At 35.0% G+C, this 18,346-nt stretch overlaps 1 protein-coding gene across 1 annotated transcript in view; it reads right to left on the bottom strand.

The window, feature by feature from the left end:
- LOC136373303 (nipped-B-like protein) overlaps positions 1-18,346 on the bottom strand; it is a 182,364-nt gene that overhangs the window by 35,202 nt on the left and 128,816 nt on the right. The window contains 12 exon segments of the mRNA XM_066338198.1: positions 114-196; positions 395-533; positions 3,267-3,367; positions 4,424-4,504; positions 4,852-5,003; positions 5,288-5,519; positions 6,683-6,769; positions 8,285-8,388; positions 10,351-10,440; positions 10,525-10,596; positions 10,741-10,938; positions 13,253-13,435. Of these exon segments, the coding sequence (XP_066194295.1) occupies positions 114-196; positions 395-533; positions 3,267-3,367; positions 4,424-4,504; positions 4,852-5,003; positions 5,288-5,519; positions 6,683-6,769; positions 8,285-8,388; positions 10,351-10,440; positions 10,525-10,596; positions 10,741-10,938; positions 13,253-13,435 (1,522 nt within the window).

The raw sequence follows: 18,346 nt of genomic DNA, 5'->3' as shown, positions 1-18,346 counted from the left end.
GTAACTTTATTAGTAGTCATTTAGGATTGCAAAGTGGTTTGGTTTATCTTAAGATGTGACATTTTATTTGGAGTTGGTTTCATCAATACACTAAAGAATGCAACAGTACTTACTTCTTAAGGAAAATAGAAAGGAAGTTTTGTGCTGTTCTCATAGCTGTTTCATACGAGTTAGTCATAAGCACATCTTGATCCACCTAAAAATAACAAGATGTATTTTTCTAATATTTTAGCATGCACAGAAATATAATTTCCAGACCAACATCTCTCATTCATCAAATAATTACTGCTGACATAAAATTAAAAGGCTTTATTAATAGAGCACCATCATAAAATATTATATCTACAAAGTCATTCCTGTAGAAAAAAAATATGGCTCTTTAAAAAAAACTTACTTTTTTGTTTGATTCCTCCTCTGAATTAGAATCTTTTTCTGTTGATGGCAAATGCACCACACACTGAATGAGCTGCAGAACTAGTGCTGTTACCATCTGAATATACATAGGCTCTCCATCAGTGTCACTGCTGTTTAATCTGTTAATAAGACAGCATTAGCACTAAAACTAAACAAAACAAAACCCCAGAATTTTTGTGCTAAATAACATCTTTCTAAAATAATAATCAAAGCTAGGAATATGTGTTATACACATTTATCTTGTAATTTGCTTCTCTCTTATGCAGTGAAAGATTTGGTCTAGCAAAAATGGTAAGCATTATTCTCAGGCTGGAGAGATGAACTGAAACAGCTTACAGATGGGACATCAGAGTGTCTGTGAAGTTGGGCAGCAGAAAAATCTTCAGAAATATTTAATAAATAAAACATCCATGCAAAGGCACTTACTAATAGGCTTATTCTGTATAATGTCATATCAATTTCCAACACAACATTAAAAAAAATTGACCAAGCTTTTAATAATAATTTATTACTTATATATTATTTAATGTATCTGAAATGTGCAGGAATTTTAAATGAGAAATTAGTGACCACGACCTGGACTGACTTCTACAAGAGTTACATCTATGGTAATCTCAGGTAGTACAGCAGACTATAAACTTCAACATGCAAGAGTGTCTTTTAAATTGGTATGACCAGCATGAATACACTCCACCTCACATTTCTCCCCTTCCAAGTGATTTAACCTGATGAATAGTGTGTTTACTACCCACATGTACATCAGCACCACTTAATGCTGCCTTTAACAATATGAAAAGGTGACAATCTCTGACATCATTCTCCCTAACACCTTCCTATTTACTAGATCTCTCTGATGTCTATAAACAAAACAATATGAAATACTAGGAATAAGCACTCATGTTAACACTAGAATTGCTGAATTCAACTTCAAGGTTTCAATGAATTTCTTTTCCTGGATATTTCCTGTTCATCCACACTGGATCAGGCAACCTATTTCATTGACAACTTGTCTGTCTCCAGGGAAAAGATGTATGGAAGCAAGGATCAAAATCAACACTAAAAACAAATGTTTTAGAATAATTTGCAGTGTCCAACCTCAATTTTAACTAAAATCCAGTCCAGGTCATATTCTTTCTCTAAATTAACCTGAAACTATACTTTTATTCAGAAGATGTACTGAAATCCATCTGGAGCACTTGAAAGACAGTTAAAGCGAACTGAGTAGTTTCTAAATGAGACTCATTCAAAGGAGTATTAGATTGTTTTCATGGAAAGAGTGCTCTGAGCATATTCTCAAAGAAATTCAGCCGAATTTTCCTGTTAAGCTTTAGCAATGACATTATATAAAATCCATATAAACAGAACCAAAGAATTGTCCAAGAAAAAAACCTTTGAATTCATAATAGCATAACAGTCATTTACATAGTTAGTGAGACAGATAAGATATTGCAATTATTTTGTGTTGGGGTTTAAGATTCTTTCTTTTGTTTCTTTCTCGAAAAGAATCCCCCCCCTTGTGTTGCTAGGAGACAATAATGACCGTGTACTTAAGAGAAACAAAAGAAGTGGCCACAGATCAGGGGAGTGGGTGCAGCTGGCTACTCTCTCTTTTTACAGGGGGTTTCTCTGGGAAGGGCAGAGATACCGCTAGAATTGGGCTGGGGGAAAGGGGTTGGGTGCAGCTTCTCTCTCTCTTGTGCCCGCGGCATTTCGCGGGGAGAGAGGCTGTGGTCGTTGTGAGGAGAATTCATTCACCACTGCGGGGTTCCGTTTCCTGCTCCCTTTCTTCTACCGCGAGTGGAGCTCTCTGCTCCTAAGAGTGGCCATTGCACTGGGACCTCATTAACATCCTATTTCACCAAACAAAGGACCCCTCACCATCTGCTCGGGTACCTCAGGGGAAAACCCGGGATCGCCGAGCCCGTTTCCCTTCCCAGGGAGCCTGCTGTGTTCCGGAGCCAGGCTGTTGCTGCCCAGCCCCTTGCCGTTTCTTCGGCACTGCTCCGGGTTTTTTGCTACATTGTAGCCCTGCATCCCCGCCTGCCGAGATGTCCCGCGTTCCCAGCTACAGCTACGGAGTTTCTGATACAACTCATCTACCACCCCAGGATTTTGCTCGTTCCTGCCGTTCCAAGTTGCTACTTCTGAGAATCTTGCTGGGGCACCGGGATTGACTGCCCCAAGGGGTTTGTAAAGCAAGCCCCTTTCCCATCCCTTCCCATCTCGGTCAAGCCACCATTAACGCCGTGGTCTCCAAGCTCGTGCTGGAGCGCCCCCTGCAGCCGCGGGGGAATCATCACAGCTGCCCTGCCCACCCGGAGCCTGCCAGCGCCCCTGGCGGCTGTGACCATAACTACACCAAAGGGGAAATGGCTTAAACAGCAGGGAAGGGACTGTTTATTGGGCTTTCTGTTCTTGTTTGTTTTTGCTGCCACTGGTGTTTGTTTGCCTTGTTATACGCATACATACTAGTAAAGAACTGTTATTCCTTTTCCTATATCTTTGCCTGAAAGCCCCTCAATTTCAAAGTTATAATAATTTGGAGGGAAGGGGGCCATATTCTCCATTCCAAGGGAGGTTCTCACCTTCCTTGGCAGACACCTGTCTTTCAAACTAAGACATTTTGGAAGCAGGCATAAATATGATGGCATAAGAAAGTGATTATTACAAAATTCATTTGTCAGGCAATTCTGCTCTCATTGTAGAGGTTTTGAAATATCAACCTCTAACAAAACATTGCTCATGGAGTAACAGATTTTTAAAGAACAAGTTAATACTGAAACCTAAAATCCTACATCTAAAAAACTGTAAATGTTGCTGTCTACAAATTATCAATCTATGTCAGAATTTACCTGAAATTTCTCAAACTCCTCTTGCTGGTTGGTAGTCTTGCGAGGGAAGTGAAAATTTCTTCTAGTATTAACTGTCTATGCTTTTCATACCTGGAGAACACCTATTTAACAGTAACAGAACTGTTAAAAAACTATTGTTACATAAAATATAACTTTTTAAATAGATTTTTAAAATTATATATAGAAACATACTCTTTACATGACATTTAAATAAATTGTTTTTAATGCATACCTTGTTTTAAATGCATTGCTTTGTTTTTTCAAAGCAAGCATTTCTTTATAAAATACATAAACCCTTTTTCAAATATAGCTTTTTTTAAATCTTCAAATAGCATAAATGTGTAATAGCTCTTAAAAATACCACGTGTTTTAATTTTTTCTGCCAATAGTACAATACACTGAAAGTCAAACAGTGTAAGGCTAAGCTATCAGATTCCAGTATGGAGCAAAAGTCTATGGTAACATACATTAAACGTGAACACATGTATAGTTTTAGAGCACATTTGAGAAAAGTTTTTTTCCTGGCATGAAATATTAATTCAGTTTATGGGATCAGGATTGTAGTTTGTCTCTCCTTTTCTTCAGGCAGAATTATTTTTATAAATACTGGAGTATATAATCCTTACAAAGATGAAAAGATTCACTTTGAACAAACACATCTGTGTTGGACTGCAGTTTTCCTGAAAAAATATTTTATCTACCCCATGAATTTTTCACACAGCCACCTCTTCTGAGGAAAAGGACTTGTTCTATTATATAGTTATATAGCACTATACTACTAGTTCTATGGCTTATACCATTTGCATAAACTCAAATCTTAACAAAGGCGATAAGGAAAACCACATTGTTAAGATATTGTAAGACAAGAAAGAACAGGTAAGAGAAAGTGATTTGTGTTTACACTTTAAATAGCATAACCAAAGTTAGGTAAATTCCTTGGCTTAAGTAGGCTATTTCTTCCTATAGAGTACTCTGCAAATGGGATGAGCTCAAGTAGCTTTAATATTGTTCTTAGATTATGATACCAAACTGTAAAAACATGTAAGAATAAAATTACTTCTAAGCTCCAATTCTCTACCAGCAAAAATACAGCCTATGTAAATGCCCTAATAGCTCTCAGAAGAAAATTAAACTACTGCAAATTAAAAATTACTTACTGCAGTCACTAATTTGATGGCACATAGCTGTAGTTCACTGACATTTTCTACAAAGAAAGGTGTTATTCCCATAGATGATATCTATCAACAGAAAGAAATTATTGTTAGTATATTCAACTATTAAACTGATATTTATGCATTTTCACGAGTAGATTATTCATTCATCAGATAAGGCATTCAACAACATGTATTCATATGGTTTACAAATAAAGTTATTAAAGGATATTTTAATACAATCAGATTCAACTTTTCTTAAGTGTAAATAAAAGACATTTAAGATGTGAACATTACTACAGAACAGACTAGTCACTGCTGTTAATTCAGAAGTTCGTACTGGTTTCATATTTCATGTCATTGAGAAAATTACACTTTACAGTCTCTGGAAAAAGAAAAAATTCTCTGACAAAAATTTTTCTGATAAAACTTACTTGAAGAATAGTTGTATCAGTGAGAAGCTGTATCTCTAGCAACTCTGACAAACTGCTGACAATGTCACAAATTTTGTTATATAACATCACTATAACTCTTTGCTTGTGGGTGGAACACTTAGCACGTTTTGCTTTTGAACTTAAAATACCACCTAGAAAATAAAAAAAATCTTTAATTTTTTCAGCATTTCACATCAGATATTAGAAAGTTCATCTTCCTCAAAAAATGTCTCCAAAACAAGTTCATGACTACAGCTTTGTAAATGAAATTTCTTACAAAAGAAAAACTATTTAGTAAAATCAGCTGGAAAGCAAGTATTTAATATTTTCATAAATGCTTTGAATTCTGGATCCAAGATTCTTAAAACCGTTCTTGAATACCAGTACCTCAAGATATGCATATGACAACAAAATGCAAAAAATTTAGCATACTAACCACCATGAGGATCCACTCTATACACAGGATCATACTGAGGATAGAGAGTGTTCTGCAAATGAAATTTTGTGTATTGAATAACTCTTTCTATTACGTCTTCAATATATACAGCTTTAGGCATATTTGGTGATGTCATAATATTGATAGCAGTAAGACATGCATCAGCAGATTTTGTCACTCTCTCCATAATAAGATCTCTCCATAATCTCTCCTCATCTTCAGTGTCATTGTTCTGTAACAGGTGATAGAAAACAAGATAGTGTGAACAAGAAGTTAATTTTTTTTCCTTACCAGGTAAAAGATAACATTATTTTAATATACTTACGTACACATACATACAAAATTCAGTATTACCTTTATGATACAAAAATAGTTTGGTTTAAAAATCAACAAATGTTTGTTTTACTAGCAAAAGGTTTATAACCCTAAGTTACAGGTCTTCAATATCTCACTGTGTTCTTCTGCTAAAACACAAAGAAGTTTTCTGTGTATCACTGGGAAGCACTATGAAGGAAGACTGTCACATTCTCTACTTAAGAATGATGTACCTTAATCAAAATCTAAATTCATTCATCTAGTGTTTTCTTCAGTGGCCTATACATACCAGTTGCTGCCTCGATCAGTCTAATTTTTGCCACTAGAGAGAATTCTTACACAAAAAGACTGTTAAGTCACACAAAAATCATGAGAATACAACTTTCTCCAGAGACCAACTCATCTATATCAATGGGTTTAAAACATGTCTTATCAAATATGACCATATAAGGACTCAATTTTCCTTGGGGGTCCCTTCCAACTCAGCATATTCTGTGATTCTGTGATTTAGATTTAGCACAGGGTATGGAATCTCTGTATTTCTGTGTTTGCACAAGTTATAAAACATACATGAGGTTAATTATGACCATACAGCAGTACTGAAATATTGTAATAATATTATTAATAGCAAAAAAAAGTGAAATTTTTAATAACTTCTCTGGTACACAGAAAAATAATCTTTCTTGCCTGTATAAAAGCACAGGCTGTTCTATTTCTTCCACTGTGGAAGGAATGTTTTATGGACATGTTTGAAAAGTAGAAAAAAAAATGCCCAATAGTGCAAGTTACACCAGTTACCATGAATATTTCAGGATGAAACTATAATATTTAAAATTAGGTCCAAAGATTACTTAATTGCTCTGAATACATATTTACTATAGTAAAACATACTCAAATAATATAAACAATAGAATTTTACTTCAAATCTTAACATTTGGCAATCTTTTAAGCATATACATATTAAAACAGGAATTCCTTTCAAAGACATATGCAGTATTTGGAAATATCACTATATGGGACTCAAGTGAAGAAAACCCTATTCTACACAATGGTATGAAAAGACTTAATTTGAAAACTCACATGGTTAAGTAATGTGGAAAGCTTTGATCCATCTTGAATATTCTTCTCCAAAATATTCAAGACTTTTACTGTTTTATCTGTTGAGAGCTAAAACAAGAAACAAAACACATCAAACAACTGTAGGAACATAAAGGCTTCTAAATTGCAGAAAAAAAGTCCAGTCTATGTATTGGATCTTGATTTGTCAGGTTTCTGACACAGCATGATTTAGAATACTGATAATAGAATTAAACTAGTGAAAATTTGTTTTAAGACTGCAAACTTCATTTTCAAACAGAAAAATACATAGAAATGTACTTAAAATTGCATAACTGCAATTAATGTTGTATAGTTATATGCTTTTGCATTTGTTTCTAGAATCAGAAACTTACCAAATCCAAGTATCAATCCCAAATTCTAGCTGACTATATAGGTCTTTATTAAGACAAAATCCAAGTTCTATGGACAAGCAGAAATAAAATTCCCTGATACTTGAGTTCTAATAAAAAGGAAATGTATTCTCAATAACTGTGTTATTTAAAAAAAACCTAGCATGTTGAAAAAAGTAACTCAAATTCACTTGCTGATGTTCTACAGAACTGTGATTAAATAATCTGTAGAATATGCTAAACTCCAGGAGAATCAGTTTCATTCATCCAGATACTATTGGTGCTCACCTTTAGAAGCAACAAAATTCTGATTTTATGCATACATGTAAGTATGTATGTGAAAAAAACAGGTAACAGAGGTTAAGGGTGAGAACTATCAAGAAACAGAAACACTCAGGCAAATACCATGCTGCAAAGGAAGGTAGAGAGAACAAAGAAAGAGCCATGAAGAACATGTAAATCTCAGACTAAAGAAAACCCTTCAGAGTGACTTGTATAAGTTGCTTCACAGACACTTCATAAACATAATAAACGGTCATGAAGAGGTAGAGTAAGAATTTAATACAAGACTGCCCAAAGCCAATAGTTCTAGGATGATAAGGAAAGCAAGAATACTGTTTCTAAAGGTGTGACACCAACAGTTTGTACCAACAGAAAGTTCCCTTGAACAGAAGTTGGGAAGAGTATGGCAAAGAAATCACAATATGTAGTCTACAAAAAATTAATCATATTATCAGCCTGAGCATTAAATCTTTTAGGTTTGAAAGGACTCTTAGGAGAGAGGAAAGTAGTAAGCAACTCAGTGTGACACTGGATGGACATCAGATATTTACATTGCACTAATGGCACATATCAGCAAGGGTGGATTTTTTGACTTTGCCAGCAGGTTCTGTTTTACTGTGGTTGCTCAACAGTAGCTGTAAGGAGCAAATTATGTGCTTTTGTGAAAGTAGATTAATTATTAGATTTTACTGCTCAAGCATGTGTTACCTATTGGCATATAGTGCTCTGAATCAGCCCTAACACAGAGGACCATTTAACAATAATGTCTTGGCTTCAGAGACAGTAACAGTTAAGATGTGGCAACTTTTTAAGCACTTCAGCAGAAGCACAACTGTTCATAGCATTTGTCACAGATACACCTGAAGAGAGTGGAATATTAGAGGGGGCACAAGTTTTTGTATGTTTAACAAAATTAAATGTTCAAAAAGAGTTAAATACTATGAAGATGTACCTTGTTCATAATGCCCATTGCCTTGATTTTTGCAGATTCACTACCCAACTCACTAAGCTGATGCTTTCCCAGTAGCAGTTCTTGTGGAATCTCATCATCATCACCTTAAAATAAATTAATTAAAAATTAACAATCACATTTCTAATAAGACTTCAAGGAAACCAGTACTTTACAGTGAATATGAAAAAGTCAACTGAAGAAAAAGAACTCATTTTCCAAATAGCTAGCATATCATACTTCCATCTGATGAAGACTGATGATGACAACTTTTGGTAGTGTTAAAATGACTACTTGTTAAATATGACCGAAAGTCATAGATTAAAAATATTTTTAATCCAAGGTTGTAGACACCATAGCTGTAGTGACTTGCTTATTATGTTGCTCCCTTTGTTCTAGTTCTAAAAAATTAACGAATTATCTATTATCCATTTCAAAATAAAGTCATGTTGGTCAACCTGAACTACTTCATCAGACACTTATGCTAAACTGGCTTAGTTTCTACTGAAATGGATAAGGAGCATATAGTGATTCAGTGCCCCATCCATAAGAGAATAAGCACTCTGCTGCTGAATTGAATAATCAATCTCTGTTGGGCCAAAGGCCACAACAGATGCAAAATTATGTGCCTCAGAAATTACCAGTGTATTTGGTGTGTATGTCTAGGTTTTGGTAGCAGGGGAACTACAGGGGTGGCTTCTGTGAGAAGCTGCTGGAAGTTTCCCCCATGACTAACAGAGCCAATGCCAGCCAGCTCCAGGATGGACTTGCCAGTGGCCAAGGCTGGGTCAATCAGAGAGGGCAATGATGCCTTGGGGATAAAGTAGTTAAGAACAAAAAAAGTTATTGTGCAGATGTAATTAAGGCCAGAGGAGAGTGGGGTGAGAATATGTGAGAGGAACAACTCTGCAGACACCCAGGTCAGTGCAGAAGGAGGGGCAGGAGGTGCTCCAGGTGCTGGAGCCGAGATTCCTCTGCAGCCCATGGTGGAAGACCATGGTGAGGCAGCTGTGCCCTTGCAGCCCAGGGAAGGCCACAGGGATGCAGAGATGCACCTGCAGCCTGTGTAGGAGCCCATGCTGGAGCAGGGGATGCCTGTGAGGGGGCTGTGACCCCGTGAGATGCCTGTGCTAGAGCAAGGTCCTAGCAGGGACCTGTGGGTAGAGGAGCCCACACTGGAGCAGGTTTCCTGGTAGGACTTGTGACTATGTGAGGGACGCACAGTGGAGCAGGCTGTGCCTGAAACCAACCTCATGTAAGAGTGATCCATGTTGCAGCAGTTTGTGGACAACTGTAGCCCTTGGGAAGGACCCATCTTGGAGAAGTTCATGTAGAACTGTCTCCCATGGGAGGGACCCCACGCTGGAGCAGGGGAAGGACTCCAACTCCTCTCCCTGAGAAGTGGCAGGAACAATGGGCAATGAACTGACCATAAACCCCATTCCTCTTTCCCTGTGCCACTGGGAGGGAGGAGGCAGAACTGAGAAAGTGGGGAGGAGGTGTTTTTAAGGTCTTATTTTACTTCTCATTATTCTGCTCTGATTTTGTCAGCAATAAATTCAATTAATACCTCTAATTTAAGCCTGTTTTGCCCATGACAGTATTTGATGAGTGATCTCTCTGGGTCCTTATCTCAATCCATGAACCCTTTGTTAAATTTTCTCTCCCCTGTCCAGCTGCAGAGGGGAGTGAGAGAGAGGCTTTGGTGGGTGTCTGGCATCCAGCCATCTTATTTTAGCATTCTTTACAAAGATGTGTTTGACAGAAGATACCCTAATGATGTCCCAAAGAGGTATCCTTTCCACTCCAAGGGACTATTATTTGTCTCACTGTGATTTTTGTCTTTTGGATTCTGCAGGGAGGAAGGAGGATATTCTTCCTGTAGTAGCAAATTAAATTGGAAAGGTAAAGGCCTCCACTAAAGGTAGAAGCCATATAAATGCAGTATACTGCAGTGTGTTTCACAGGCTATTAAATCACAAAGAAGGAAGTTTGAAAATACAGAGATGCAAATTCCTTTCTTGTGTTTTTAACTGGGGGAAGCATTTTGAAAATTTTTGCCATATTACCAAAAGCTGTAAAATCCATGTCTTCTAAATTTTCCAAAATATTCTCTATTGAAGCAGCAAATCTTTTGAAAGTAGAAGAATCCATCATTTCTGGTGAAAAAGAAATGTATATATAATTATTTTATATACAAATCAGAAAATGCAAACTATAGAAAATAAATATTTTTAAATTACCTTCAGGTGTTAGTTTAGGTTCATAAGCTTTCCTCTTCTTTTGTTTTTCTTTTTTCTTCATTTTTCTAGCTACTAATTAAGAGAATAAAGGATTGTTTACACTTTTTATGCTTATATTCAGTATTGCATGTAAAGATGTTTCTTTAAAATGTTTAACATATAATTTAAAAATGCACTAGTATTATGGAAGATTTTTTTTTTTAAACAATCAGTTACCCTCACTGAGGCTAGGAAGAGGAGAATAATCATCCATCTCAGAGTCATTGGGACTGCGATTACGATAACGGCCACTACCAGAAGTCCTCCTTCCTTCATGACAATAACCACTTCTCCTATGGTCACCAGAACTTCTTCTATCATGTTCTTCATACGCCCAAGCTTCATCTCTATCCTTTTTATGTCTTTTACGAGAAGCTAGAAATAAAATGCATTTTCATTATAAGGACAAAAATTCTGCTTTTAATAGCTCAAAATTATACATTTGCAAGTTAAACACTATCATATAGATGTTCTGTAAAACAAGCAAACACTCCAAAACTATCATATAAAAATCTGTTATGGCATTATTCTAACAATTTCTTTTGAACTACATGAAAAAAGTACCTAAAAATGGGAAAGATGAGCAAACATTTAAAAATAAAAATTTACAGGGCATTTGTTATTTTATACAAAGTCAGGAAAGTAGAACAAATCAAAATAAGTTGCATCCTTTTATAATAGAACACTAAAGTTGTCTAAATTCTGACTATTATTGGGTGTCCACGTTCCAATTCAGTGATTACTTTGCCTATCTAACACAGTGAGTTCCAATGAGACTTGGTAACATAGTTACTTAAAGATATTCTGTTTTGCCAAGACAACTAAAATTTTGTCTTGATATATATTGCAGGAGATTCAGTGTAAAGGAGAAAGTTGGAGTCACAGTCCTGGGCCAGGCAGCAAGTATATACCACAGAAGGTTATTAAAATCAATTTTCAGTCAGGACCAAAAATCCTTGCACAACTGAATGTTGAAAAACTGGGATAAATGTTCTATACAAAACCAGAAACTTGGTGGAAATAAAGTATGCGTGTAGAGGAGAATGGATATTTCTTTGTTTTCAAATATAGTCCTGAAGGGAAAAGAGTGCTAAGATGTAATAGAAAAAGGATATGGAAAAAGGAGGTAATTTCATCCATGAAATCAGCCAACTCTCCATTATCGAAGATAACAGGAAAGCAAAGAGATGTCTAATGCAGACTTTGGTATGAAGATCAAAATGGCTCCAAAACATTAAATTCTAGACTTGAAGGGTTTATTATTCATGTGAACTTGCATATAACAGCCCTGACATCTCTGTGTCTCTATCAAAGCCTCCTGAAGTTTAGAGAGGTATAACTGTATAGAGGGTTGTTTCTGAGCAAAATGGCTCCAAGCATTCAGACAGAACTGGAACAGAATTGACAAATTCTTTCCACAACCCCAGTTTATTGAGAAGAATAGGAAACATACCAGGATACTGTCAATAGTCAGCCCAGGCTCAGAACTAATGAAACCAATATTGAGTGAGAGGTGATACTAATCCTCTGCACTGCACCCTAGAGGGCTTCCACTTTTGAAAACTTCTGCACAGAAGTGGCCCAAGTGTTAAAGGGAATAACTTAGTTCATGTTTTTGAGCTGTTCTGCTTATGGATCAGACTTGTTTCTGGAGGCAGTACAATCATGTTCACAAGGCCTGAGCTACTAACACTCAGTTATAAAACATTTGAGAGTTAACTGCAACTGAAAAAACAAGGAGCTGTCTGGGATAACTGAAGTGAGCATATTGGAGAAGAAAAGTAGAGGGTTTGTGGGAAAAGACTTTTCACATTTCAACTGATTCTTTTCCCCCATGAGGCAGTATTTTGTGGAGGTAGATTAAATCTGTCTCCACAGTTTACGAATCATCAGTATCAATTTATGCTCTGTAGGAGAAATTCTGATCTCCATGAGAAAAGTAACTTCCAATATTGCTTTCCAGCAGAAATTTAAACTGATCAGTTTATCAATGCTGAGCAACAAAATAGAATGTGTTACAGTTGTGCTGGTTCTGCAAGGCAAATAACGAACATGGGAATAGCTATTCACAATCAGTTATTGCTCTAAAAAGTTTATTTAGAAGCAGATAAAAATGACTAACATGTAAGTGCTAATAATATTTAATGAATTGCTATTAATTTTATACATAAAGACTACTCAGAATATAAACATCCAATTTCCTTCTAAATTCTGACAAACATTTATTCAATAACACAGTTATCACTCATTGAATGAGATTTAATAATTTTTTAATTCTCATAATTTAATGAAACACCCTTTCTTCATGAGATACTCAAAGAAATTTATCTTCTATAACAATAACTATTTCAGATTTTTAAAGTTCAATTTTGGATGACCAAAAGAATTCTGAAATACATATTTGTAACGCTACAAATCTATTCCATGTACTTGTCACAGATCTTTCATTCTCTTGATCATTTTGTCTTGTTTTACCTGAATTCAGTTTTACAGTATCCTGTGAGAAATATTATAATTTATTTTTAACCCAGATATCCTCAACGAATTGTTTAGAAAGATGACCAGATTTCTTGAGTGGATGTAATGAACCTAGAATCCCTCAAAGCATATAATTACTGTGAAAGTTTTCCATAATTTACTTCACATATAAGAATTTCAACAACCACTAAGGCTTATATGTACTACTTACATTCAAAAGCTTCTTCACTGTCATTGTCTTCATCAGAACTGATTTCAGCATATTTTGGTTTCTCATTAACTGTGCTACGTTTGCGCTTGTTCATTTTCACACGTTCACAAAGTGGCATGGTGGATTCAATTTCTGCCAGGAGATCAGGAGGTAATTCCTTTAACACTGACTGATCTATGCTACCTATTAGTGAAGAGTAAGAAGAACAAATGTGAACCTGAAGATAATAAACGCTCAACACTACAGTCTTTTCTCAGGAACTGCTTAAGGTATATCCACTAATAAATATTAGCACAATGAGATATACTTGGATGCATTTGACAGCCCTTTCTGAAGTTGCATTTATTGTTCACACTGCAACTAGAAATCAACATAATACATTGCATACACATCTCCTACAATAAAATATATTGTTAGGCATATAAACAAATTCAAATTGGTGAATTTCCTTTGTAAAAAGACATTGTCACTCTATTTCCATAAAATTTAGTCTTATTTTGGTTCATTCTCTGAATTCAGCAGGTTTTCTAACAGTGTATGTAATTTAAGGATTCATTATGCGTAATTAACAGTTCTGTTTATTCTCATTCAAATTATTTAGTGTACACAAGACAGTAATCTTCCTATTTTCAGCAGTTAGTGACAATCTGTGGCAGAATCTGTGGGATCTTATCCCTAAATACAGACAAAATCACTGACATTTCAATCTCTGATTCAGATTTTTTTCTTACCTCTTATTAGTAGTTTTATAATGCAACCCAAATTTTTGCTTAATTTTGTTAGAAAGCATAGTAGAATATTTTCATTTAATATAGAAAAACAGCAAGCTGAAACACATTGGGTTTCTTTTCCACAGAGGTAAAAACTTAGCTATCATCACATGATTCTCAGCACATTTTGAAACTATGATTAGGCCCATATAGTCAGTATAAAGTAATTTACAGTCAAACTATTTTACAAGTGACACAAGGAAACCAAATTAATTCAAAAATATTTCTTGAGGGTTTGTTTGATGTCTTTATTTATCAAAGAACCTACTGAATAGATTTCAAGATTATTGGACTAATCTGTTAATCTTTTTCCAACAACAGAACAAATGCCTTTGTCATAAGTGCCTCTCTCTCCTTCCCAAGAAATAGAGAAAATCACCTGCAAATTGCTATACACACACACACAAATTCTCCAAGAAATCATCTTCTGGATGATAATTCACTTTTTTAATTACATTAACTATATCACCAACATAATTTCTAAAATTTCTTTCCATTTTTAGACAAATATTCCATCTTCTAATCCAAGTTTAGTTCCTCCCCCACTTTAAACAACTTTAACTGGAATTAGAAGAGCCTGAATAAGAGAAAATAGTTTCCAGAAATAAAATGCTCAGTCTCATATATTACTGGTTTCACACATCTCTACAATGAAACTAATGATCAGAACATTATTTTTCTATAATTCTCAGGTATATTCATCAAGTCATCCCATTTAAGTGTGTTTTAAAAAGGATTTAACTTAAAATATTGGGGGTTTCAAACTGAGGTAGGAAAAGCTATTCGAGGATAGTAAAAGTTGTTTCTGCTTCCCCCATGCTGTAGTCACTCATTTATTTGTTTTAAATTTCCATCCTTTGATAGTCACCACCTGACAAAGTTCTAAAATTCACAGTATTGCTTTTAAAAATGCTAGAAAACATTTCACAGTGTGGTTTACCATGGTGCTTTGAAATGATTAGTCTGTGGACTGGGCACTAGATTAAAGGTAGGCAGAAATAAGACAGCATGGACAGATCAGTTCCTCTGTGCACGTCAGCAGCTGACTGGATGCCAGCCAGGTCTAATCTGGATGCTGCATAGCCATGCCTGAGCAGTGGTATCACTACATTAATACTCTTTGCATGCCTATGTGATGTCTGAAGAGAGTTAGCATACATTCAGCCTCAGACTAGAGGAAAATTGGCACATAGATGTTCAAGACAATTTCTACTGGTGAAATTGATAGTGGGCCCCAGATCCTGGGTTATTTTAAAATGGATTCTCCATGCACTGTTGGTAATTTCATCGAAATCAGGGGAACAATACACAAGAACATAAAGCCGATAGGAAATCTGGCCAAATATACTGCAAAAACCAGCTGCAAGTAAAGAAACAAAAGTTGCATTATGATTCAAACAGATGCTTAAAAGCTAGATGGGCTAGATGTACTTACACTAGCAGGAGTATTTCTCTACAAATATATCTTTAAGCATCTCCTAGTCTACAATGAAAAGTAAATTTAAAACCAGAATAATTAGTAAGACAGATTGCTTGAAAAGGAAATAAGAAAAGGAAACATCAGTTATGGATTGTATACCAATCTTGGCAAGAGTTCCATAATCAAATTCTAATTCAATTCAAATTCAAATTCAGTTTTAAAACTATGCCTGAATGTTTAATGATGTAATTTTAAGATTGTGAACATTTTGAGGAACTGTTAGAACAGAATTCCTTCTTATTTTCCTTATACTGTGCACAACGAACATATCAGTATGAGAAAAAGTGATATATTTTAAGTAAGAAAACCCAAAAAACCCACTCACCAAAATGAGAAGTAAACAATCACAAGCTACTACTTTCATACCTCCTAGGAATATCTATTCTTGCTTTCGTTCTGGAGGTAGAACACTACTCAGTCTTTAAAAATAAGTCAATTTGCCACAGTGTTAATTATACATAGATGAAAAATAAAAATACAAGTACTGTAAATATTTGGAAAAATAACTATTTCCTTTTCAAAAGTTCTAAGTATTCTATGTTCTCCAATATAATTTCAATGAATGCTTAAATTGTATTCTTTCCTGATACAGATATTTCAGATGACAGTATAAGCTTCCCCCTTTTTCTTTTATTAGGGAATATGAAAAGCTTTCTTGAATAAAGAAGGGAATAGCAGAAAAGAGAACAATAAATTATGGCAAAGAGCTCCATAATCTATCTATAAAGTGTTTTTGTCATATTGTTCCCTGGAATGAGTCTGCTGCATGCCCAGTTTCCTTAGCTGCTGAGGATTGCAAATACCCAAATCTAAAAAGAGTTTTACTCATGCAGTACACAGGAGCTGAGCATGACTGCACATGTATGAACAATTCTGATATACATGGAAAAGGACTCCCTATCCTTTCTGAAGAATTTCAGGGATATTATATAATGTGAAACTTCAGTCAAGGTTTTTAAAATATTTTACTTTATTACTTACGTTATTTTGAGTCAGGGCAGCCCAGTCTTCACTAGAAACATCTTACTAAATTCCATTTTTATAGCTCCATATTTTATAATAAATGTACTATTTGTACAGAGTAATAGAGAAATACTTAGGATACCCAGTTCACCATAAGAATCCAGTCACATGGCAACAAACATTAGGTTATAAAACCCCATAATAAAGGCTTTCAGTTTACAGGATATTTTTACAAAACATTTAAAAGACAATAGAACACAAAACCATTTGAAGGCATCTACAAAAACATGTATGATCAACTTAAGTTTTTCAATTTGTTTGATAAGTTTGTGAAGAGCTGGTACCTACTTTCCTGTTACTCTACTTTCTGAAAAAATTTCATTGTCAAGAGAATAACTCAGTTTTTTGCAATGTGTGTGATCAGCATATATGTTATGCCTGAAATGGACTACAGGCATCAGTGTTCTTCAGACATCACTTCAGTATACTCTCAAAGCTGCTGCTACTATTAAAATAAACAAACCCCACAAAGAATGCCATCACGACCAAATCTTTGTTCCACTGTAAGGAATCACAATGTTGATAAACTCCACATTAGTGAAACTGAAGGATGAATCACAAAGTAGCTGTAAGAACAGTTCATATTGAAGAACTATGTACATGAACAACCACTTGTTCAGTGCTTTTCCAAACCTATGCAATGCTGTTCATGACTTACTAGTTGCTTGCTGAAGGAAGAACATATGCTTGGTTTTATTTGATTGCTATTATAAAAGATTTCTCAAAGAAGATATTCTAGAATCTTCAGCTGTTAGTGAATATCCACTGACCATCAAGATGCTTGTTGCTTACCAAGCAATCCTTGACAAAATATAATACAGCTAAAAACCAGCCAGAGAAACTCAGCTACAAATGAGGTCTGTAAACCTCCTCCCATATTCTATTTTAACCTGGGAAGCTTTTCAAAGGGTTTTGCCATGTACAGTGAAAAGAGTTCTATAAATGTCTAGTAGATATTGTATTTCCCTTCTTCATGTATGCCTTAAAAAAAGAATGGCAAGGCACAGATTTAATTCAAATTCAGCATTGCTTTTTGTTCATAACTTGATGGATGGTTTCAAGTTTGTACAACAGTCTTTAGCTAATATTTATGCAATTCTAATCTTTAGAATGATCCAAAAATCACTGCCTTGAAGTCAAATAGATCTCCCTGATTCAGGCAGATGCAGCCATCACCAGAATGCCTTCAAGAGAGGTTGAACATTAAAAAAAAAAAAAAAAAAAAAAAAAAAAAAAAAAAAAAAAAAAAAAAAAACCAAAAACACAACATTATTTTTGACATTTATTAGACCCATTCAATATGGAAAGTACAGCTATATTTTGACACAATTAGTGTGTTCATATTAGTTTCACCTGGCTTGATATGGTAACTTCAAACAAGCAGCTATGGAAAAGGGGATGATGCTTGCTGACACTTAGGTCAACTTTCCAGGATCAGAGAGGCTGTTCCTGCCATAAAATCAAAACCAAATCTTCTCAGTAATGATTTATTTTGCTTTTCAAACTATGGAAAGCAGATGTATGGTTTATACATTTTTCTGTCATTTCCTATTAACTGACAAGTCATCAAGATTCAAAAATACTTTTAAACCTAAACTCTGATTTGCTACTTCCATAAGAGATAGTTAGTACAGTGGAAACAATCCATATCAGTTTGCTTATATGATTACTTTGAAATAACCATGACATCAAAATTTCCTGTTTGCACATACATTTATTGCAACAAATGAACAAGTGCTTGAAGAAAAACTGCCCCTGAAGTTCATTAAAAAACTAAGATTGTTAATGAAGTCTTTTGCATAAATTAGCTTCTCAAAAATG

Source organism: Sylvia atricapilla, chromosome W (assembly GCF_009819655.1).
Source record: "Sylvia atricapilla isolate bSylAtr1 chromosome W, bSylAtr1.pri, whole genome shotgun sequence".
Lineage (NCBI taxonomy): Eukaryota > Metazoa > Chordata > Aves > Passeriformes > Sylviidae > Sylvia > Sylvia atricapilla.
This window is presented reverse-complemented; position numbering and strand designations above follow the sequence as displayed.